At 39.9% G+C, this 25,438-nt stretch overlaps 1 protein-coding gene across 50 annotated transcripts in view; it reads right to left on the bottom strand.

Annotated features, from left to right (window-relative positions):
• ABI3BP (ABI family member 3 binding protein) overlaps positions 1-25,438 on the bottom strand; it is a 206,967-nt gene that overhangs the window by 143,290 nt on the left and 38,239 nt on the right. For all 50 annotated transcript variants that reach the window (XM_072135990.1, XM_072136015.1, XM_072136010.1 and 47 more), the window contains exon 2: positions 7,275-7,454. In XM_072135990.1, the coding sequence (XP_071992091.1) occupies positions 7,275-7,454 (180 nt within the window). The remainder of the gene's footprint in view (positions 1-7,274; positions 7,455-25,438) is intronic.

The raw sequence follows: 25,438 nt of genomic DNA, 5'->3' as shown, positions 1-25,438 counted from the left end.
GAGACTTATACACTTGTCATTTGTGTTATTTGGCACGATCTATAATAGTGTGTTGATGACACAAAATTACGATATACTGCAATACAGTAGTATTGCAGTATATGTTAGGAACGATCAGACCAAAAAAAATATAGTAAAAAAAAATAAACATTAAAAAAAAAAATTAAAAGCTCAGATTTCCCCCCTTCTCTCAGAACTGATATAAAAATACATAAACAAATAAAATCATAAACATGCTTGGCATTGTCACACCTCAAAATCTATCAAAAACGGTTATTCCCCTGTCCGAAAATAAATGTCAGAAAGACCACTTTTTGGCCATTTTGCAACACATAAAAATTTTAATAAAAGTGATCAAAAAGGCATATGGTCTTTAAAATGGTAGCAATTAAAGCATCATCTCATTTCGCACAAAGGACAACTTACACAGTTCCAATATTTATTGGCCACAGAACTTATTGTACAAAGAATTTAAATTTAAATCTAACATAATAAGACCTATATAAATTTGGTATGTCTGTGATTGTACCAATGTAATGAACAAAGGAGAGGTGTCATTTGGAGCCCACATTGAAAGCCGTAAAAACAGGACGGAAAAAAAAATAGTGCCAATATGTTCTTTCATCAATTTCACAGAATTTGGATTTTTTTTCCAGCTTCCCAGTACATAGCATCCTTAAACAATGGAAAAAAACTTAAAAGGGCAGAATCAGCAGGGGCCAGTGCATAAGTTGGTCTCCTGCTGCAGACTATGCTGGTACCTTCACATTACCAGCATGATCACATTAATGAGTATACTCGTCCTAATGCCATGAGTAATAGCTAATCAGGATGAGCATACTCATTGTCAGTCATGAAGAATTTATTGCCAGTCTTGTTAATCCCTTACCCAAGTATTGCATGTGCCTAATTTATTGTAAATTGCCTTGAGTAGGGGACTGGAGTTAATTGTAGAACACTTTCATGGGGAGGGTCAGGTTGAGGAATGCAGGTGGGTTAGCAGGAAACACATTAAAATAATAAAGAAAGTAAGAAGAAAAACAAACTTGTAAGAAACAACTGGTAGTAATTTTATTTTTATTTGTTACATTAAGATTGTGTAAAAAAAAGATTACTTTAACCCCTTCAAGACCAAATTTTTTTGTGTTTCTATTTTTCACTCCTCTCCTTCCACAAGCCATAGCTTTTTGATTTTTTTGTTCACAAAGCTATATGTTGGGTTATTATATTCAATTAAAAAAAAATATTTTCTAGTGGCATCATTTAATATTTTGTACTATGAACAGGCGGTCCCCTACTTAAGAACACTCGACTTACATACGACCCCTAGTTACAAACGGACCTCTGGATATTGGTAATTTACTGTACTTTAGCCTTAGGCTACAACAAACAGTTGTAACAGTTATTAAATGTGTCTGCAATGAATCTTTATTTTTAATCCTGGCTCTTATGACAACCCAACATTTTTAAAATCCAATTGTCACAGAGACCAAAAAAGTTCTGGCTGGGATTACAATGATAAAATATACAGTTCTGACTTACATACAAATTCAACTTAAGCACAAACCTACAGACCCTATCTTGTATGTAACCCGGTGACTGCCTGTACTGGGAAGCTGGAAAAAAAATCCAAAGGTGGTGGAATTGGCAAAAGAAAAACACATTTGTGCCATATTCTGATGGTCCTTCTCACACAGACTGTTACATCGAATTGATAATGACAGCTTTGAGAGCCCTAAAAGATGGCAGCATCCAGCAGAAGTCCTGCCAGCCGTGTCAGTTCCCGGGTATGGAGAGGGCTATAGAGAGGTCCTTCATGACCGCTCAATGTATGTATAGGAAATCTACCACCAGGATCCTGCAATACAAACCAAAGACGCTTACATGATGCTGTATGCCATGTCGGTCCACATCGGGTCTGCTTTTTTATTTCCCATGGTCTTGTTTTGCTAAAAAAATTACTTAAAAAATTATGCTAATGCTAATAGACATGCATGGGAATTAGGGTCCAGTGATGTCACCAGCTCTCTGGCTGGGGAAGAGGAGCCAGGCAGGAAGCTCTGTAAAGGGGCATGAATAATTAAGAGACAATGGAGCCCGGAGAGGCTCTGCTGACGCTTCCCAGAGCCCCTCAGGTTCATTAACATAATTTGCAAGGTCATTTTTTTTTAGCAAAACAAGAGCACAAGAAATCTAAAGACCAGAAGTAGAACAAGGCGCCCAGAGCAGCATGCAAATGTTTTAGGTTTATATAATACGATTCTCATAGTAAATTTCCTTCACTACAAGGATTATGATTGTATATGAGCTACAAGGTTATGAGGGTAAGCTACACAACTATAGTCTCTGCACAGCTGCATTTTGTACCTGGGACCAGTGCTTTGAATAGAACATTTATTTTCCCCAAACTATATTTGCAGAAGAATTCTACTTCATTTCCATCATATCCCAGTTTATGTACTATAATCTTCTATAGCTATTAGCTAAATTCATCATCCGTCATTTAATAGCTTGCAGGTGACTACTGAAAGCGAGCCAGCTGGAATTCTCATTGTAAAAAATCATAAATCAAAATTCAATATACAGGATTATCAATTAAAATAATTGTCATTCCTTTCTAATGTGAATGATCAATCGCCCTGTGCTATTGTTACTTCTAAGGTCTAATGATTACATTTCTAGGTAATGATTATTTATGCACTAGATTTGTCCAACTACAAATATTAGTTTATGGTTTTTTTTGCCAATATTTACCGTAATGCCATTTGTTATTAAAATATACATGCTAAAGGAACCATTAAGCATTGTTAGAGATTGAAATCTTATAAATGATGAGATTTGCTGTACGGTACCTTCAAAGCTCTGTTAAGGTCAGCAGGTCAGTCACAGGTCTTTAGGTACTTGACATATTTAGATAAATGGACAAACAATCATTTGATGTACCTGGAGGCACAGTTTAAATAACAGCATGCTTTACAAGTTTTGTAACCTTAAGCTATTTAATATCAGTCATCATCCCCATCAATATGCAAAGGTTAGTATGCAAAACATTATGTACAAGAAGCTAAGAACTAAGGCTGGCTAGGGAAAGGTCAAAGTTGAAAAGGAATTCTTCTGTAATCTTGGACAGGTCATGTCTTGACCAATTTGCCAATCTTATGTTACAAAGACATTTACTTATTGGGCATGAAATGGATCCTAGTCTTAGCTTGCCCACCAAATTATGGAGAATCAAGACCTAGCAAGTTCATTTGCTAAGAAAACAACATGTTTTTGTAATACAGAGACAAAGTTAAAGAATATTTCTCCAAACTTTCAACAAACTTTGCAGAAATCTGTAGATCAGTCTGTACATAAATAGGGATACTGTTCATAATAATAATAATTACCTTGTAAAACATGCAGTGTGCTTTCAGCAGTTTGGAGGAGACCTCTGGTGACTAATTACTTCCCTTTGCCTCTGCATAAACCGACAATGTAGCTTGAATTACCTACAAGTATTACCTACATTATTACATTACCAAGCTTCTGCCTGTCTTGCTAAGATAAGAGAATTTAGCTTTAAGTGTTCAATGATACCTGTCTTCATGCCTAAAATCATATTTTCTTTATTATGCAGATGAGCCTGGACATATGGAGAGAGAAAGTGATGTCACCCCTGTTCCCCCTCCCCTCTCCTCCCCTTACATTGTCTATGTGTAATGTATAGTAAAGCATTGCTAGTGCTTTTTCTGCTGCCTGTGAGAGACACAGACATCAGCTACACAAGTACCTGACATGCTGTGTTCTCCTATACACATGAGAGACACAGACATCAGCTACACAAGTACCTGACATGCTCTGTTCTCATATACACATGTGATATACACAGACATCAGATACACAAGTGCCTGACATGCCCTGTTCTCCTATATACATGTGAGAGACGCAGACATCAGCTACACAAGTACCTGACATGCTGTATTCTCCTGTACACATATAAGAGACAAAGACATCAGCTACACAGGTACCTGACATGTTCTCCTATACACATATAAGAGACACAGACATCAGCTACACAAGTACCTGACATGCTCTGTTCTCATATACACATATAAGAGACACAGACATCAGCTACACAAGTACCTGACATGCTATGTTCTCATATATACATATGAGACATAGCCATCAGCTACACAAGTACCTGACATGCTATGTCCTCCTATAGGCATGTGAGAGACGCAGACATCAGCTACACAAGTACCTGACATGCTCTGTTCTCATATACACATATGATACATAGCCATCAGCTACACAAGTACCTGACATGCTCTGTCCTCGTATACACATGTGAGAGACGCAGACATCAGCTACACAAGTACCTGACATGCTCTATTCTCATATACACATATGAGACATAGCCATCTGCTGCACAAGTACCTGACATGCTCTGTCCTCCTATACACATGTAAGAGACGCAGACATCAGCTACACAAGTACCTGACATGTTCTGTTCTCCTATACACATATAAGAGACAGAGACATCAGCTATACAAGTACCTGACATGCTGTGTTCTCCTATGCAAATATAGAGATGCAGACATCACCTACACAAGTACCTGGCATGCTCTCTCCTCCCATACACATGTGAAAGACACAGACATCAGTTACACAAGTACCTGGTATTCTCTCTCCTATTTACATATAAGAGACACAGACATCAGCTGGACAAGTACCTGACATACTCTGTTCTCCTATACACATATATGAGGCACAGACATCAGCTACACAAGTACCTGGCGTGCTCTCTCCTCCCATACACAAGTACCTGACATGCTCTGTTCTCCTATACACATATATGAGGCACAGACATCAGCTACACAAGTACCTGGCATGCTCTCTCCTCCCATACACAAGTACCTGGCATGCTCTGTTCTCCTATGAACACGTGAGAGACACAGACATCAGCTACGCAAGTACCTGACATGCTCTCTTTACCTATACAATTCAAATGTGACAGACATCAGCTACATAAGTACCTGACATGCTCTCTTCTCCTATAAACCCGTGATATACACAGACATCAGCTACCCAAGTACCTGATATGCTCTCTCCTCCCATACACATGGCAGCATCCTGTACAAGTTGCATCTCTTATCCACACAGGCTGCAGGGGGCATGGCAGCCAGCTCCAGGAAGCACAAAGAGGAGCCAGCACCATGAGTGTCACATCATTATACAGTGTGCCTGACACTTATAAACAAGCTTGTCTGCTGAATATGAAAATGGCTAATTAGACCCATCTCAGGTCATTTGCATAAAGCTTTAGGACCAGATAATTTGAGTTTACAGGCATGTGGAGGGATAAAGTAGGGATAAGTGCAATGCTTTCTAATGCCAGTTTATGAAAATATATTTAGTTTAGGGGGTTGATTTACCTAACAGATTCTCTTTAAGAGCAGATAGGCAAAGAAAATTAAGAGTCAAAGTAAATGAAGCACCGGACGGCGCGGGGGCACAGAGTCGATGCAGAGCATCGCTGTTTAGAATAGGACCTGCCGGGGGGCGTCGGAGGGTGAGTACACTGTTTGTTTTTTGGTTACATGCATTATATTGGGGGCAGAGGCTGCAGGCTATATATTAGGTCTATATACTAGAGGGGCTGGCAGGCTATATGCTACCAGGGCTGGCAGGTTATATACTACAGGGGGATGGCAGGCTATATACTACAGGGGGCTGGCAGGCTATATACTACAGGGGCTGGCAGGCTATATACTACAGGGGGCTGGCTGGCTATATACTACAGGGGCTGGTAGGCTATATACTGCAGGTGGCTTGCTGGCTTTATACTGGGGAGGCTGTGGCCAATGCATTTCCCACCCTGGGCTTATACTCGAGTCAATAGGTTTTTCCAGTTTTTCTTTTAAAATTAGGAGTCTCAGCTTATATTTGGGAAGGCTTATACTCAAGTATACTGATCTTACTGATCAAATGAATAAAGGTATTGAGTAATATAGACCAGAAAATGAAATATATAAAACAAAGCCCATCAGAAATTATTTATTGTGCAAGATTTGTATTATTTCCTGAAAGCAAGAATCTTTATGGTTCTGCAGTTATACACCACTCAAAAAAAAATATGAATGAGTAAATATTTTTATAATCTGTTAGAAACTAAACTAGCCAAGTCATAGCTCTGTTCAGGGTGTCAACGCTTTGGCAACCTTTACAATAGGAAAAATGATTTGCTGCATGAATATAAAAATCCCTTGATATATTAATGCTTTATAGAAACATGAAAAACTGTACTTTTCAAAAATTCTGGAAATTTATTTTCATAGTAAACTGTTTCCATCTTTCTGCATAGTTATAACTTTAACACTTTTGCTGCATAAATCAGTACATGAGTGGATGTATAGTAGTATGAAATATGTTACATTTGTTCCTGCGTCATCCTTTGTTCCTAAAGAACGACTGAGGATTCCCTTATGAGTGTAATTTTGTTCCAATCTGTCTGAACACAAGTTTATTCCTTTACTAGCAGCCTTTATCGATTTACACCACACCCATCTGTCTTCCCTGCTATATACTTGTATTGAGATAGCTAGTGTTTTTACATACATTCATTTCCTTTTAACCAATTTACACAAACATATGTGACTCTCTTGTGGCTATTTTAATACCAGCCCTCCCCAACTTGAGAACACCTAACTTACTGATGACACCTAGTTACATACAGACCTCTCTGCCCTCTGGTGATGCCTGCTGGATACTGGTAATTTACAGGCTACTATGATCACCTGTAAGAGTTATCAAATGGCCTATTTGAATTAAAGCCCTTCATGTATCAGTGTGCATACAAAATAACTGTGAATCCCATGTAACACTATCTACTAAGGATGCAATCCACCAAAGCAAGTTATGGCTTATCCACGTCTAGGACCACCACGGATCTCAGATATGCTGTACACTGTCACGTAATTCATCATTGAGGGGCGGATGTAGCTGGCTATCCATGTCAAGTATAGAGTTTCAGGGGCTCTCATTGCCTCTGTAAAGGATTCAATCAAAGCTCAAATAAAATGGGTTTGTTAGATAAAGTGGAACTAACTAAAGAGTAAGTTCTAGATAAAAACTTGACTACTTTGCTTCTCTCAAGAGAACCATTCAAGACAGCTGCCTGATCTGAGTATAAAATTGACTTTCAAAACAAAACAGATTTACGAATAATTTTAAAACATTATATATTTAAAATGATAAAATATATATCTATTCAGATAAAGAGGAAAACTTACCAACATCTGTTATATATGACTTCCCATTATCTGGCCAGGGGATATACTGGTTTGAGAAGTAGTTGCTACCATAACCTAGGATAAAACCTTCCAGCTTGATATTTTGATTTGGCCGGTGAAATTTCATTATAAGTGTGTCACCAGTGATGTTGATATGAGCCTTCATGTTTAGTTTCTTTACTGTAGGAACAAAAAATAAAAATATATTAATAAAACTGCAATATAAAAATGAAAAATGAGCTGTGATGGGTTGCTGGGGCAATCTTTAATCTTTTGTCAATTGACTAGTGGCATTATCTGGACAGGAATTCAGTTCCCCAACTCATTCTTATAGAATGTACATCAAAGCTCTCGTAGGAATGAATAAATCAACTGTTCACACAAAAGTCACTATGTCAGTCGAAGAGTCTGATTGGTGGTCACGTTAAACACATGATCAAAACTCACAAATACAGCAATCGATTGTCAAAATGACAATTTTTATCATGTACTTTTCTAATAGGCCAAGGAATACTTTTGAGCTGGAGTGTCTAGTGACCGCTTACTGACTGCTCTATTCCATTCAGTCCAGGAAGTTATAAACTCCCTATACAATTCTTACTCCTGTTCTCAGCCACATGTAAAGGAGGCAGAGGTTTGTGGGTGAGTGGGAAGAGCCTCATCAGTCAGGCCTGGGTTCTCCATCGTAGGACATGGTCTGGACATAAGAGTGAAAATAGGAGCAGTTCCCTCAGGTGGGAGCAGCAGGGGTGTTATAGAAAGGGGTTTTTTAAGTGTTTCTGAGGCAGCTGAAATGTGTATTATGAAATTCTGCCAAAGCTAAAGTGTGTATTATGAGGTTCTGCAGCTGAATTGAAATTCCAATTACAGTGGAATTGGCAAAAAAAATGTTAACATTTTTAGACTTTCACATTGCAGTCCAGATAACACATCCCCTTTATTGTTTTGGTCAGTACTATCAAAGGCATACCAGATCACTTCATAGTTTTATTGCTACCTTTAAAAAAAGATGTAAAGAAAATCTACCATCCACAGCAAGTATGATAAACATGACACAATTCTTATCCTTCTTATATTTGTCACCCATGGCTTTCTTCCTTGTAAAATAAACTTTTGAAATATTCTTGAGGGGCTAGCCTTGCCTCTTTGTGATCTGGCTTTACACACTGTTAACCTCCATCCTGCTGCCTCAGCACTTGTGCAGTAAACAGGAGTGCTGAGGAAGCAGGGGGACCAGGGGACAGTGTAACAGTCTATAAAGCCAGATCACAGATGGGCTAGTACATCAGCATAAAGGCTGATCTAAGTCAGGTGCAAGCTTCTTAGGGCTAGCAAGCCTTACACATCCACATGTGGATAAAATTCAAGGTGAAGCAGCACTTAAAATGAAAGCAACGTTTTATTCCACCACAGCAAAAGTTGCCAACCTTTTCTTATGAAGAACAGAAATGACTTTTAACTCTTTTCTATTCTTTGGCCTCATTCCATCTATTTCCAGGAACTGGAATGCAGCTGTTTGCACTGCTGATTGATTGTTCTTGACAAATGTAGTAATTCAGAGCATTGACATCAACTATTGTTGCTAACCCATGAATCGAAGTGTCAAATAATATGACCTTTTGTTTTCCTAGTTTTACAACAAGGAGCATGAGATACTGCTTATATTAAATAATGCTAAACAAGAATAAATGAGGGAAAATATTAGCATACTACAACTCATGCTGAATTATATACACACCATGGAGAGCATATATGAGGATTTGTATGCCAGTTTCGTGGCATAAAAGTCCTGAACTGATCTCAAATTGAGATTTTCAACTCCAGTGCCCAGCCTATGCTAGGCATGACCTGGTGTAGAATTGTACACCACGCAGCTGGCCGTCAGAATATAAAAAGGCCAAGGAGGACAGAGCTTCCTGAATTATCCTGCACGGCAGAGGGATTTCACTCACCCCAGGTGTCAACGATAAGCTAATATAAACCTAATGCTAAACACTTTTTATGGAAGGAACCCAATGTGAATTAGGAGGAATTCCGGGGCCCGGATGAATCTTCAGGCAAGACAAAGTAATATCCAACTTTGTGGAGTTTTTTTGTAAAATAAATAAGCCTTTATCAGGCTTGGCACTAGCTGTCAGACTGGGTAAGTGGTAGCGAACTCACCCTGTGACATCCCTGCAAGCTATGGCCCTGCAGCAAATAAGACCGCCCTGACAAGTGCAAACCTGCTAACTAACGGTCCTTCATAGGCCCTACATAGTGAAAAGGAAGATTTACTTCGTCTGGCAGCTGCTGGATGGTGAAGTGGACAGGTAACAGGAAATCTGAGATAGACTAGTGTTCGCAAGGGTATATATAAACCAACACAAGAGACAGGGAAAACGGGGTCACAACATGACACTGAGGGACAAATAACAGATACAGAAAGGCAAGCAAAGTCAAACAAAACCTGTTAAAACCAAGATGGTGGCAAAGATACAGAATTGTATGGCAATAGAATGGTCAGTAGGCAAATTGAAAGTCAAATATACCAACCACAAAAAGATAGCAAGGGCACTAGATAGAAGAGATCAGACTGAATAACAGCATCCTCTGAAGGAACTGGGCAGAGTATAAGGTGAATAATGAACACCGCCTACAGTACTGACTGGTTCAGCTGTCCATCACTCAAACCACAGCTGCAAACAGCTGCTCAACCTCACACCCAGTTTTTCCAAGGAAAGATCCTAATAAGGAGCTGTCAATCACAGGCAGCTCTGGGTGTGGTTTGAAGCAGAAACCTTATGGAACAATTTGCGATTTTTAACAGTATGTCTAAAATATATGTTTTTGTGAGTAATAACATTCATACACAAAGAATGGAGATAAGTTTCTGATCTCTGAAAGTTCCACCTACCAGAACAGAAGCCAAATTCACTGCTCTACTGTGCCACAGAGATAAATTAAGCGTTGGCAGGCATGTGCGTCATTCAATTATGGAATGATAATAATAATCTTTAATATTTATATAGAAATGTCATATTTCATAGTGCTTTACAAATCATGAAGCACATACATAGACCTTTTAGAGTAGACATACAAAATTAGACATTTCAGAGTGGTATAATAATAATTTAAATGATAGAAGTAAGAAACCTGAAGAAAGTAAGTGTGACGCAGGAGGTAAAAGTGCTAATACAAAAGTCCAGTGCTGTGGAACCGTACGAATCAGATATCTTGTGGATAGGGTTAAACTGTATAAGGAACTTTCCTAATGACTTCAAATGGAACCAGTGTGTTCTTAAAATAGGTACCAACCAACCAATGTACATGTAACAGATAGAAAAAAATGTGATGTAGGCACTACCAAAAAGAAATATACAATAATGGATATCAGGTCTTTTGAATTTCAGTCTGTGGTACTACCATATCTCTGAGGCAGCTGGCCTACTGTCTTGAAGTTATGTCTCCAACTTATCCTTTACACCCTACGGTCAAGCAATTTCACACTCATGTTAAATGCACCTTGAAAACATTTCCAGAATCCAACCTTTCCATACACTAGAAACCTGTTGTCCTGATTTACTTTTACCTTGATTACTATAACTCCCTACTAGTCAGTCTCCAACTTAATAAATTCTATCCTCTACAATCTTATCATTATGTAGTAGCCAAACTCATATTTCAAACCATGCACTATACTGATACCTCTGGTCTGTAACAGTCTGTACAATAATTACTAATCTTCTTCTGAATACAGCTTAAACTACTAACCTTTATCTACTAAGTTTTCCATAGTACCCTACCACCCTACCCCATCTCGCTCATCTCAGTCTACTGCCCAACCATGCTCTGAGCCATGATGAAGAGCGGGTAAATGCGCTCGAAACACGTAGGCTGGATACTGTAGTTTACTACATGGACGCAGTGCTACGGTTTATGTGATGTTACACTTTTTTATGGAAGCCAATTAATATTTGGGGAATTTCTTCCCAACTCAAGCGCTGGATCAATTTTTTTTTTGGATTATTTCCCATGCTCTTTGGCCTGATTTGTTAATCTCTATGGAGCTGATGGAGATTGCCAAGTATGGTGCTCATTGGCTCCATAGACATGAACGAGGCAGCCAGCGCATGCGCGACCGGCGTTTCCGGTCATTTTGGGGTGCGACAAGGGGTGCATTTAGGGGACATCGACCCCATCAGACTACTGTTTTGTGATTTGTGGGGGCTCCATCACTGACACCCCCACCAATCAGCAAGTTAGACCCTATGCTAACTTGCTTTGTGGGAAAACCCCTTTAAAATAAATAGCTTTTTATTTAAAGTGGTATTCTTGTCTGGGCATTCACATTTAATTTAATTCATCTAACATAGACCATATATACTCGAGTATAAGCCTAGTTTTTCAGCACAAAAAAATGTGCTGAAAACCCAAACTCAGCTTATACTTGTGTAAAAAAATATATCAAAACTCACCTTTCCGGCTTCCCCCCGCTGCTGGCTATATACTGGAGCAGGGGCTGGCTATATACTGGGGCAGGGGTCTGACTATATACTGGGGGATATGGGCTGGCAGGCTATATACTGGGGCAGGTGCTTGCTATATACTATGGGGCAGGAGCCGGCAGGCTGTATAAATGGGGAGGATGTGACCAATGCATTTCCCACCCTCGGCTTATACTCTAGTCAATAGGTTTCCCCAGGTTTTCTTGGTAAAATTAGGGGCCTTGGCTTATACTTGGGTCGGCTTATACTCGAATACATACTGAATTGCATGTTATTAAAAAATACCTTTGTGAAGATAATTTCCCATAAATGTAGGCATATGATTCCTTAGAAATGAAATAGTTGCCCTTGGATCTGACCTTACTTGCACTCTGGCAGCAATGGAGACTCATTCGCTATTGAGAGCTGCCTGGCGACCTAGTTTCAGCATTCATTACCACAGGACGGCTGTGGGACATGCAGTTACCCCCAGTCATTTCATAAGCAAAAACTATTCCAGGAACTGCAACAATTCTCCAGAATGTCCTACCTGGACTATCAGACCAAAAACTGTGATCCATAAAGCACAGTGGAACATAATAATAATATTTACTTATATATCGCCATCAAATTCTGTAGCGCTTTACAGATTCTGTGGAACATATACAAATAAAATAAAACATTACAAAGTAATAACAGTCATATGGAACAACAGGAATGAGGTCCCTACTCGCAAGAGCTTACAGTCTATGAGGATGAAGGGGGTTTCACAAGAAGTATAAGAGCTTGTACAATGGTCCACTTATTCTTCATAAGGGAATGGAAATAAAATAATTAAAGGGGTATTCCAGGAATCAGCATAATTCATATACAAGTGGGCACTCAAAATATAAGCTAATGTGTAATTGGCTGTTTTGCTCCCCTTAGCAGAAAATGCTGATGACATAGACTGTAATGAAGAATTAAAATGCTACAGGCCCTTTAATCAGTCCGTTAATTTCCTCCGCGCGGTCCGTCGCAGAACAGAAGATGGCCGCTGGTCACATGTCCACATCACACGTCCTGCACCTGCCTGGGCAGGTCATGTGATGACCACTATGCTTGGCTGTAGTCAGTTGGTTGCAGTGCAGCCAGTATGGCCAGTGTTGTGGTGATGGCAGTTACACATCATTACTATGGTAACAGAGCAAGAAAGTCTGTTATATCATCACTGGGAGCAGGGCATAAGAGGTAGGAGGAGTTACTGAGAACTAAAGGATCTTGGGTCTTGTAGTTTCCAGTGGCGGCCATCTTAGTGATAACTCCACCTACTTTAGGGAGGCCATAAATTTTGTAAATCATAAAATCAGACTATTTAAGCTCCGTTTTGTGACTAATGACATTGAGTATTGTTGTATTCATTTATTTATATCATCATGGGTTTTTGTGTCAGACGTTCATATTCCCGGAATACCCCTTTAAATAAATAAAAATGCTACTGCTTGAACCAGCCATCAGCCGCTATCTTATATACAAAGTCCAAAGTTAAAGGGACTGCAGAAAAGACCTATGGCGCTATTTACATAAAGAATCATGTATTTATCATTTATGGCTATTTTAAATTTCCTAAACACAATGACATTCTACGTTCTTTAAAAAAATATTAAAGTACTTTTCTTTCCATGGTATTTAGACTATTTCTGGATGTATTCCAGGGGATTTGCTGATGGATTGACTGTTTGGGCACAGACTTAGATCAAGATTTGAACTGCTTCTACGCAGGCTTTCTGTATTCTACCTTCTGCTATTATACCCTCTGGCTTACAGAGAATATCACTCCTGTTATCATTATTCTTACCAATTTCTCAAGAACTGTCTCTCTTTCTCTCTCTCTCTTTAGTCCTAGGCTACAATAAACAGCTGTAACAGTTATCAAATGTGTCTGTAATGAAGCTTTAGTGTTAATATTGATTCTTATGACAACCCAACATTTTTAAAATCCAATTGTCACAGAGACCAAAAAAGTTCTGTCTGGGATTACAATGATAAAATATACAGATCTGACTTACATACAAATTCAACTTAAGAACCCGGGGACTGCCTGTATATAGATATATACATATATACTAGTGAATTAAATAACATTAAATATAACAATAGCACCGGTCAAAGAGTATGCGTCATTAGATTACAAATGAGCACTGAATTCTTGTAGCTGATAGGTAAAACAATCAATTCTTGGGATTTATTCTCAATATTAAGTGGTTAATGGGGCAACAAATGAAATCTAAGAAAGGATAGCCAGTGAAACTATGGCCATTTAACCCCTTAGATGTGGATAGTGGCATTTAATAAGACTGGAGACGGAAGGGGCTCAGTATCCTTGTCCACTAGCACACCATTCTGAAAATGCCTATGATCATAATTAGAAATGGGCGAACACACTCGTTCGAGCATTAGAGTACTCGAAACTGCTCGTTGCTCGGACGAATATTTCGCCAGCTCGAGAAAATGGCATCTCCCACCGTTTTGATTTTTGGCAGCCAGAAACAGAGCCAATCACAAGCCAGGAGACTCTGCACTCCACCCAGCATCACGTGGTACACTTACACGTCGATAACAGTGGTTGGCTGGCCTTATCAGGTGACCCTGGAATAGACTAGCCCCTGCCCGCGCTGCTCACATCATTCTCTGTCTGGATGCCGTTAGGGAGAGAGCTGCTGCTGCTGCAGGGATAGCGTTAGGGTGTTATATTAGCTTACTGTTAGGCAGGAGTGAGTCTACAAGAACCCAACAGCCCTTGTTAGGGCTAGAATATTTTTTTTTCTTTGCTTGTGTCTGGGCTTGCTGGCACTAGTAGTGCAGCTAGTACCATATTGTGACGAATTTGCAGGGAGACTTGCGAACGTTCTATTTAGCTCTTAGTGACACACATATCCATCTCAAACACCTAAGTGGGTCAATTTATTAGGGGTTTGAATGAATTAGGCACAGGCTGCCGATTTTTTTTTTTCAAAACTAAAAGTCATCACAGGCACAGCACAAAATCCAGTTGTGTGCTGTCAGTGTAGGTTAGAAACTAGCCATACAAGAACCCAGCAGGCCTTCTTAGGGCTACAATAGCGTCATATATTTTATTTTTTTTTATTTGCTTGTGGCTGGCCTTGCTGGCACTAGTAGTGCAGCTAGTACCATATTGTGACGAATTTGCAGGGAGACTTGCGAACGTTCTATTAAGCTATTAGTGACAGACATATCCATCTCAAACAACTAAGTGGGACAATTTATTAGGGGTTTGATTGAATTAGATACAGTCTGCCGATTTTTTTTTTACTTTTATTTTTTTTTCAAAACTAAAAGTCATTACAGGCACAGCACAAAATCCAGTTGTGTGCTGTCAGTGTAGGTTAGAAACTAGCCATAGCAATCATTATCATCTTCTGTGGTTGCTGTGTGATTTCTTCTGAAAAAAAACAAACAAAAAAAACCACAAAAAAACACCAAAAATAAAAAAACAAAAAAAACACAAAAAAAATCTACAGTTTACACTTTAATTGAAAATGTTGAACCCCAGGGAAAGGGGTAGGGGTAGAGGACGAGGGCGTGGGAGTCCAACTACTGCAGGGGTCAGAGGCCGTGGTCCTGGGCGGGGTGAGACACCACCTGCTGATGAGGGAGCAGGGGAATGCCGCAGAGCTACATTCCCTAGGTTCATGTCTCAAGTTACTGGGACTCGTGGTAGAGCACTGTTGAGGCCAGAACAGTGCGAACAGGTGATGTCATGGATTGCGGACAATGCTTCTAGCGTCTTCCACGCAGTCCACCCATGTCACCGAAATCAGCACTCCTCCGGCTCCTCCACCTCAGCCTCCTTTCCCCCAGTCTGCCCCCTCCCAGGAACTCTGCCCCCTCCCTCCTCTGAGGGACTGTTTTCTGGACCCTTCCCAGAGTCACAAACCACTTGTCCGGTTGCTGCTGAGCTCTTTCCCGATGCCCAGGTTTTCCACCGGTCACAGTCTGTGTGTGATGATAACCATGTTATCCAGAGTTTACCAGCAGCGCAGAGCGATTGTAGACTGCCAGATGTCAACTTCCACCAGAACTGGTAGTCAGGTCAGTCAGCTTCCTCAAGTCTACAATGAGGAGTGGACGTGGATGTCTGATATCTGTCAGGTGCTGAGTAACTTTGAGGAGTCAACACAGATGGACAGTGGCTATGCCGCCATCATCAGCCTCACCATCCCGCTGCTTGGCCTGTTGAAAAACTCTCTGGTCAGCATGAAGTCGGAAGCTTTGCGCTTGTCACAAGAGACGGGGGAAGAAGATTCCCTTGTTGAGGAGGAGAATGTTGGCGAGACAGAAGAGGGGAGCATTGCTCAGTCCTTCACTGTTCAGCGTGTATGGGCAGAAGAAGAGGAGTTGGAGGAGTTGGAGGAGGAGGAAATGGACAGTCAGGCAAGTGAGGGGAGTGAATTCTTGTGTGTTGGGACTCTGGCGCATATGGCAGATTTCATGCTAGGCTGCCTATCCCGTGACCCTCGCGTTCAAATAATTTATTCCAGCACCGATTACTGGGTATTCACTCTCCTGGACCCAAGGTACAAGCAAAATCTTTCCACTCTCATCCCTGGAGAGGAAAAGAGTGTGAGAATGCATGAATACCAGCAGGCCCTGGTGCACAAGCTGAAACAGTATTTCCCTTCTGACAGCGCTAGCGGCAGAGGGCGTACTTCTGCGGGACAAGTAGCGAGGGAGAGCAGGCAAGCAGGCAGCTTGTCCAGCACTGGCAGGGGTACACTTTACAAGGCCTTTGCCAGTTTTATGTCACCCCAGCAAGACAATGTCACCTGTCCCCAGTCTCGGCAGAGTAGGGCTGATCTTTACAGAAAGATGGTGAGGGAGGACGTAGCTGACCATACCATCGTCCTAAATGATCACACAGCTCCCTACAACTACTGGGTTTCAAAACTGGACATGTGGCACGAACTGGTGCTGTACGCCTTGGAGGTTCTTGCCTGCCCTGCCGCTAGCTTGTTGTCTGAGTGGGTTTTCAGTGCAGCTGGTGGCATCATCACCGATAAGCGTACACACCTGTCGACTGATGGCGCTGACAGGCTGACGCTTATCAAGATGAATTAAGCCTGGATTTCTCAGGATTTCCATTCTCCACCAGGTGAAAGAAGCTCAACCTGAATAACCGCCATAACCAAGCCAATTACTTATAAGAACAGTACTACACTTGATCTTATACAAAAGGTTCTTATAAGTGCTGTTTGTAGCCCCCACCTGCTTTGAAAATTATAATTCTTTCAAAGTAAAAGCTTCTGGAACCCAGGCCCATTTTGGGTGGGGAGGAGCCAAGAGGCAGGGGCTTGGACAGGAGAAAGCTCGCCTGGCAGCAGACCGCCAGCTCCATCCCAAGATCCAACTAACACACTTTTAACTGCAGCACCTTTAATCTACTACTACTTTACTGCCTCCATACATCGTCCCCTTATCAAACAAGCTGTGTCAGGCAGAATTTTCGGGTGTTTCACCAGATACATAATGGAACTCGGCCCATCTGTCGCCGCCATGCTGGAAACCTGAAGTTGCAATCATAGCAGCGCAATATGGATGTCCCATACTGTCGCTCTTAATCATGGAACCATTTCCGAAAAAACAATTAAAAATAGAACTTTTTCAAAGTAAACGCTTCTTGTCCCCAGGCCCATTTTGGGTGGGGAGGAGCCGAGAGACAGAGGCTTGGACAGATGAAAGCTCGCCTGGCTGCGGACCGGCAACTCCATCCCAAGATTAGGCAGCCTCAGAGGCATCCATGCATACTGCCCCTGCTGTTTCCTGTCCATTTCGCCTCCACGATCCTCCACAGCGTCCACCAATGTCTCCATGAGCAACTTTCAATTCTCTATACCCCAGACACTGGAACACGAGAGGATATGCAGCACATCATCCCCTTTTCAAACGAGCTGTGTCAGGCAGAATTTTCAGGTGTTTCACCAGATACATAATGGAACTCGGCGCATCTGTCATAGCAGCGCAATATGGATGCCCCATACTGTCACTCTTAATCATGGAAGTCGTCTCCATGGTTGCCTCCACATGTCGTCCCCTTATCAAACGAGCTGTGTCAGGCTAATTTTTTGGGTGTTTCACCAGATACGTTATGGAACTTGGTCACTATCTCGCCACCATGCTGTGTTATCGACTAAATATACCGTCAACCTTTTGTTCACATAGGAAATCATTTCAGCGCTTCTTGCTCACCTCCTTTGGTTCCTCTCTGCCACCCATTGGTTTGAAGCCTGAGTCCATTTGGCGTATGTCGCCATGCCACTCTCTAGCCTGCCGCTGCCTCTGCATGCCATCTTCTATAGTGTCAGGGTCAATTATTGGATGTTTTAGATGCTATCTAGCCTCATTCGGTCACTCTGTCATCGCCATGCTATTGCCCATAATTTTGGCATAATGGCATACATGCTGCCCCTGCTGTTTCCTGTCCATTTCCGTGGTGTTTCCATAATTTTCTGAAGTTTCCAGGTGTTTGGCCAAACTTCCCTGTGCAGACCCTTGGTCCCCTTGAAAAATGCTCAAGTCTCCCATTGACTTCAATGAGGCTCGTTATTCGAGACGAGCACTCGAGCATTGGGAAAAGTTCGTCTCGAATAACGAGCACCCGAGCATTTTACTGCTTGCTCATCTCTAATCATAATGGAAGCCAAAGTATATTTATATAAGCAGCCCCCAATTTAAGAACATCCAAGTTACAGTCGACAAATGGACCATTTGGCCCACTGCATTCTGCCATGACGCTTTATTGTTAATAAATGGCATGCTTTGTGTTTGACTGGAATTGTCGTTATGTACAGCACCATGGATTTAAGCCCTTATCACCAACGCTTGTTTTCAGCTTAGTGACCAGACCCGATTTTTAGAATATGTCACAATAATTGCAAGTCCAAAAAAATAGATGTGGGGAAGCACCGTGAATGTAGAAAAGGCAGGTGCAGGTCTTCTCAAAGGGTCCGACACCAACCCCAAGATCCAGTATCAATCGACGATGAAGCAGCACTTATTCCACCATATTAATGCAACGTTTCGCCTTTTCAATCAAGGCTAAGAAAATGCCTGAGAATGCTTGAGAATGCCTTGATTGGTGGAATAAAAAATACCAGTTTTCTGGCAAATGTTAGTTGTAAAATTTAAGTAATAAGTTTTGCGCTTTGTTCTGAAAAAAAATGAAACTTTTGCAAAAGTCTGCAAAAAATTCTTTATTTTCAAAGTTTGAAATGTTCTGCTTTCCAGGCAGATAGTTAAAATACCCAAAAAGCTTGATAACTAACATCCCCGAATGTCTGCTTTATTTTGGAATGATATTATATGTGAAGCTTAAAACTTTAGGAGTTATTTTTTTTCCATTTACATGAAAATCGCCAAAATTCACATTTTGTCGGAACACTCAGTGACTTTGAAAGGCCTAAATAATAGTAAAAGCCCATAAATTACCCCACTATAGAAACTACACCCCTCAACGTATGTAAAACAACTTCTATTAAGTCTATTAACCCTTTAAGTGTTTCACTTTGGCTAAAACAAAATAGAAGTGCGATTTAAAAAATATGTGGTGGTAATATCTGGGTATAGAATGACAGCACTGTCTGAATGGTTTTTATCGTCACATTGTACACGCTATAAAATTTAAAATATTTTGGTAATGCAAACATATGAGGGCTTATTACTTGTGGGTAGAGATAAAATGTATAGATAATTAATTTTGGGTGTCTATATCTTATTCACAAAATTTTTATCAACTTTTAAAACTTTTTTTAATGTTTCTTTAACTATTTCAAGGTGGACATAAACAAAATGATACATTTTTATAACATAGAAATAATATTTTATCTGTATTCCCTGGTTCACTATGATTACAGTGATTCCTCATTTATATAGTATTTTTATCTTTGCTCAGTTTTACTGTGCAAAACCTATATTGGAGAACATTGCATTGTTTTTACTATTGACAACTTTTCAGGGGCATAAATGTTTTCTGTTGACAGATCTGGTTGAGGGCTTATTTTTTGCAAAAAGTGTTGTTTTTTGAGTCGTAGCATATCAGGGTGCATAACTTTATTTGATCACTTTTTAGAACATTTTCTGTATATTGTATATTACGGGAAGTTTTTCGCGTTTTTTTACATTGTTCATCAAGCGGGTTCAATATTGATTTAGATTTAATGTGCAGATTGATACGCACACGGTGATACCAAATATTACCTTTTTTTGTGTTTTATATACATTTATTTGGATATTATATATACAGGCGGTCCCCTACTTAAGAACACCCGACTTACAGACAACCCCTAGTTAAAAAATGGCCCTCTGTGTGTTGGTAATTTAATGTACTTTTGCCTCAGGATACAATAAACAGCTTTAACAGTTACAATAAGTAGAAAAACTCAGGTTAGCTCACCACCAGGTGCACTTTTCCAAAAAGAAGGTCTTTGTCTTCTTAATGCATAAACAGTAGATAAAACAGATAGGACGGCACTCTCTTGAATCCCGTTAAAATAGTAGAAAAGGTAGGAACAATACAGGCAGGTAACAGTAACAGTAACATGGCCCTGTGTATGCGGCCACAGCCTGGGACGCCAAACTAAAAGCAAGTCCTATTCTTACTCAAGTTTGCAGCTTGAGCCGTCTCTTTGGTGACGGTATCAACGGTGTGTAAAAAAAAGCCTTACAGGGGAACATTTTAAAGGTGAAGCAGTTTTAAGACATCTTAAAAATATGGTGATAAGTTTTAAAGAAACTGGGTTTAAACTGTGTTATATATAATCTGTAACTACACACTAGTTTTATACATACTGATACAAGATGTATTTTGCAAGCTCACAGCTATATGTAATTACAAAACTTTATGAGGATACTCAGCAATTCCTATTTAAAGTGACTACCACAATCCCATGGGAAGGCCAGATTAGCATTGCACCTTCATTTCATGGTACAACACTCCTAGTTAAGGGTCCTCCAGTGACCCCCACAATCCACTAGCCCACATGTACTGTAACTGGTAATAGTGCCCTGGGCACAGACATTTATGTGCTATAACCCTCCCTCCATTTTAAATGACTGATATTGTTATCTGAATTGCTTGCACAGGAAATTCTGATCTCCAGAACATCCTTGTCCCTATCTCTTGTTGCCGGTGTTACTGCCAGTGTAAGGAATGTGTTGTTACTTGTCCACCACTTCTCATTTTTCTGCAGAGACAATAGGGAACTGGCAGCACATATAAACAATGTCAACATGGTCATCTACATTCACTAAATCCGTACCCATTCAGGCTACCTGCTCATAAACATGTGTAACATTGTTTCAAGTTTGTCATCAGCATGTGAGGTCTACTCATGTGCCAATAATACAAGAAAAAGACTGCTCCTCTAACATGGGACCATAGAAAACACAGATATGTATTTAAGTTAAATTAATGGAGACTTCTGCATGCCATTGAAACAACAGCTAGCAAACCTCAAAAAAAACTTTCATGTGCATGAGCCCATAATAGCTCTTTCTGTGTCTATATGTTACATACATTTTTGGGAAGCATGGTACCACATATGTTCTAAAAAAGATTCTACAGAATTATTATTTTATAAGAAGTTCAAGTGTCATACTGTCAGAGCCGGCACCACTCTCTATCCGAAGTTTTCAACACAGACACAGGCAACCTTGGCACACGGACAAAACTCATTAACTTCGGCAGTGCTCCAGAATTGCCGAATGTCTGTGCAGAAAATCAGACACATCTGGAGACTTTCTACAGTTTATACCCAAAACCTAGAAACTCTTCACTTCACCTTGTTAAACAGGTCTTTTTTACTAATCTAATATCCTCTCTCTCTCTAACAACCCCAAAAAGCTCTTTGATTCTCTTCACTCCTTACTAACACCAAAGGTGCAGCCACCCGTCACAGACCTTGAGACTGAAAATCTGGTCATCTTAAAATAAAATTGATTGCAATCACCATGAAATAATTTTTCAATCTGCTCACTCCACTAATCCTCTTTCCTCCTGTACCTTACCTTGTTCGCTCTCTTCTTTCGAGGCAGTCACAGAGGAAGAAGTGTCCAGGCTCCTTTCCTCTTCTAACCCTACTAAAATCTTCAACCTCTCTCTCTCTTCTGATGTTTTCCCCTCTTCTTTCAAGAATGCGGTTGTTACCCCATAACTAACTAAATGTTCCCTGGACCCATCAAGTCCTACTAACTACCAACCAGTTTCTAATCTCTCTTTCATCTCCAAACTAATGAAATACCTGGTCTATTCTTGACTAACCTGCTATCTCCCTCTTAACTCCCTCCTTGACCCCCTACAATCTGGTTTCTGCTGTATGCACTCCACTGAAACTGCTATTACTAAAGTCTCCAATGATCTTTTCACTGCTAAATCCAAAGGTGAGTATTTGTTACTCCTTCTGGATCTCTGGCAGCGTTTGATACTGTGGATCACCAGCTTCTCCTCAGGATGCTTTGCTGCATTGGCCTACTGTACTCTCTTTGTTTTCTTCCTATCTCTCTGACTGCACTTTCAGTGTCTCCTTTTCTGGAACTTTCTCTTCTGATCTTCCTCTCACAGTTGGGGTTCCTTAGGGCTCAGTCCTAGGTCTTCTTCTCTTTTTCTGCTATTATGCCCCCATTGGATAAACCATCAGCAGATTTGGTTTTCAGTATCATCTCTATGCTGATGATACTCAGCTATATACTGCTGCATGTAACATCAGCCCTGCCTTAATATAGAACACTAGTGAATGTCTCTCTGCTGTCTCCAACATCATATCGTCTCTCTTCTTGAAAGTTAATCTAAGACTAAACTTCTTATCTTTTCACCATCTAGTAGCTGACCCAACCATGACTTCTCCATCTTGGTATGTGGGATCACTATAGCACCGGGGCAGCAGGCCTTCTGTCTCGGAATTGTACTGGACCCCTACCTCTCCTTTGCACCATATATATTCAATCTCTTGCTCGGTCTTCCCATATGCATCTCAGAAACATCTCCAGAATCCACCCATTTCTGACAATTGAAACCTCTATTTTTGCTATGATTCACTCTCAACTAGACTACTTTAACTCCCTACTAATTAGTCTACCACTTAGTAAACTCTCTCCTCTACAATCTACTCTTAATGCAGCAGCCAAAATTGTCTTTTAGACCAAACACTACACGGATGCCTCCAGTTTGTGCCAATCACTGCACTGCACTGCATCTATCTTCTCACATATCCGTCTATCGCCCAACCCGAGCTCTTTGATCTGCCAGTGATAATAGATTAATATGTACCATCATTCGAACCTCTCATGTACATCTCCAGAATTTCTCCCTAGCTGCAACATTTCTCTGGAAAGCTCTCTCTTGGTCTATCAGACTAATATCCAACCTCATAAGTTTCATTAAATGTCAACTCTCTCTTTACTAATCCAACCAATGTCCTCCTCCTGTCAGTTTTCTGGCAAACACCAGAAATATTCTAAGCTTCAGGCTTCTCTGCAGTCACTTTCACCTTGGACTTGTATATAAGATGGCGGTTGATGACTGGTTCAAGCAGCAGCACTTTTATTTATTAAATTATTTTAGATTGTTCCCTTATAAAGAATGGCTGGACCATTATACCACTTGTGTCAACCCCTTCATCCTCATAGAATGTAAGCCCTTGCGAGCAGGACCCTCACTTCTATTGTTCCATATGACTATTTGAACTCTGTAATGTCTATATATATGCATATGTCCCATATGATTTGTAAAGCTCTGCGGAATTTGATGCCGCTTTATAAATAAAGATTATTATTATTTACTGAAACAGACATGTAAGAAGATCCTCTTTAAATAGATGTATTGAAAGTATTTTTATTTTTTCTTTATGACTGTCAGTTTGAAATTGAAAACTGCACTTTGTGGCAAGTTCTAGAAAAACAGTTATAAATTATTTTCACATCTGTATGTTTACTGATTGATAAATATATAATGTACTGTAGATTATTGTTTTTTTATTTAAAATAAACAGTCATGCTCTTATGCGCTCATAATTTTAATTCAATTTCTACTTGATGGAAACTGAGTCAAAATCATACATTTTAGTACAGCTCAATGATTTAAATATGTTTGCATGTATATACATACAGATACCATCACAGTACAACTGCAGAGAAGCTATGTGAAATGGTATAATCATGCTCATTATTGTTGCTAAGTACCTGGGTGTTATAAATCGGTGCTACATAATATCTATTTGTTCCTCATATTCACATGAATGTAAACAGGAACAGAATATGGAATTTCCTTGACCCACCTACAAAAATTTTAATAAGGCATAGATTCCAAAAACTGAAAATAATTTCCAGAAATAAATATTGCTTTGCTAGTGGTGTAGCCAATCATACAATACAATGGGCTACACTATACATCATGAACCAGTTTCAGAATTTATTTATAAAGTACTACACAATAGGGTATACAAAAGGATAATACCTATACATGGATAAACATAATCACAAAACAACAATAAAACTGACATGCATGTAAAGAAATAATGTAATAAAAAAAGTGCCTAAGTTTCTCTAACCCCTTGTTAGAGAATAATAGTACAGTGAGGAGGGAAAGTACTTGCTGGCACCCTGCACTAACACCCACAACCGGGTGTTAACCCCTCACATGCCAAGCTTTTGCGGTAGGGGGTTTCCGATTTTGTTTAGGCCCACCCAGCAACGAGTGCCCATTGCTTAGCGATCTCCTTTAATGTGAAGCATTGCCTCCGGGCAATGAGAGCTTGAAGGATCACTTGTGCAAGCCAGCTTGAAAAAAAGTTTTAAAACAGTAAATGAAGGATTTTTTTTAAAATAAAAATAAATAATGAAATAAAGTTCCCTAAAAACCACTATTTCCCATACACATCTAATAAAGTACAAAAACACTAAATCACAACCCCCCACCCACACTTATTTGGTATCACAGTCCGTATCAATCTACACAATAACTCAAAAACATTATTGGACCTGCTCAGTGAATGCAATAAAAAAACCAAAAAGTGTTCTAATAAGTGATCACAAAAGTTACAAGCACCGAAATGATGCAACTGAAAAGAACAACTTGTTACCCAAAAAATAATCCCTCAACCAGCTGTGTCAACAAAAAAATATAGGTTTTCTGTAGTAAAACTGGACAAATATAAAGAAAACTTTATAACAGAGGTATCTCTGCAACTGTAGTGATCCATAGAATAAAGACAATATATTATTTTTATAGTGCAGTAAATGCCCCCCCAAAAAAAGTAATTAAAAAAAATTTCTAAACTTCTCAAACAAGAATTGGTGGTTTTCATTTTCTCCACACATTAAAGAGTTAATGAAATTTCCTTAATAAGTTAAAGTGTCCTAAAATGAACATCTCATCTCACAACAAATAAGACCTCAAATGGCCAAACTGTCTCAAAATTAAAACAAAGTTATAACCACTTTTCAGTAACGCATGTGAGATTTTAAAAAATGGGCTGTGTCAGAATGGTGCAAAATGGCACCTTATAACCACAACATGCAATTCCCATCTTGGATTTCTGTGTGACTGAGCTCCCATTGACACAGACACTCACTCAATTCCTGCCAGCAAACAACACATCGTAAGGAAAGAGAAGCTGCAGGTTACAGGCAGATACGTTCTTTGTCTGG

Source organism: Engystomops pustulosus, chromosome 2, assembly GCF_040894005.1.
Source record: "Engystomops pustulosus chromosome 2, aEngPut4.maternal, whole genome shotgun sequence".
Taxonomy (NCBI): domain Eukaryota; kingdom Metazoa; phylum Chordata; class Amphibia; order Anura; family Leptodactylidae; genus Engystomops; species Engystomops pustulosus.
This window is presented reverse-complemented; position numbering and strand designations above follow the sequence as displayed.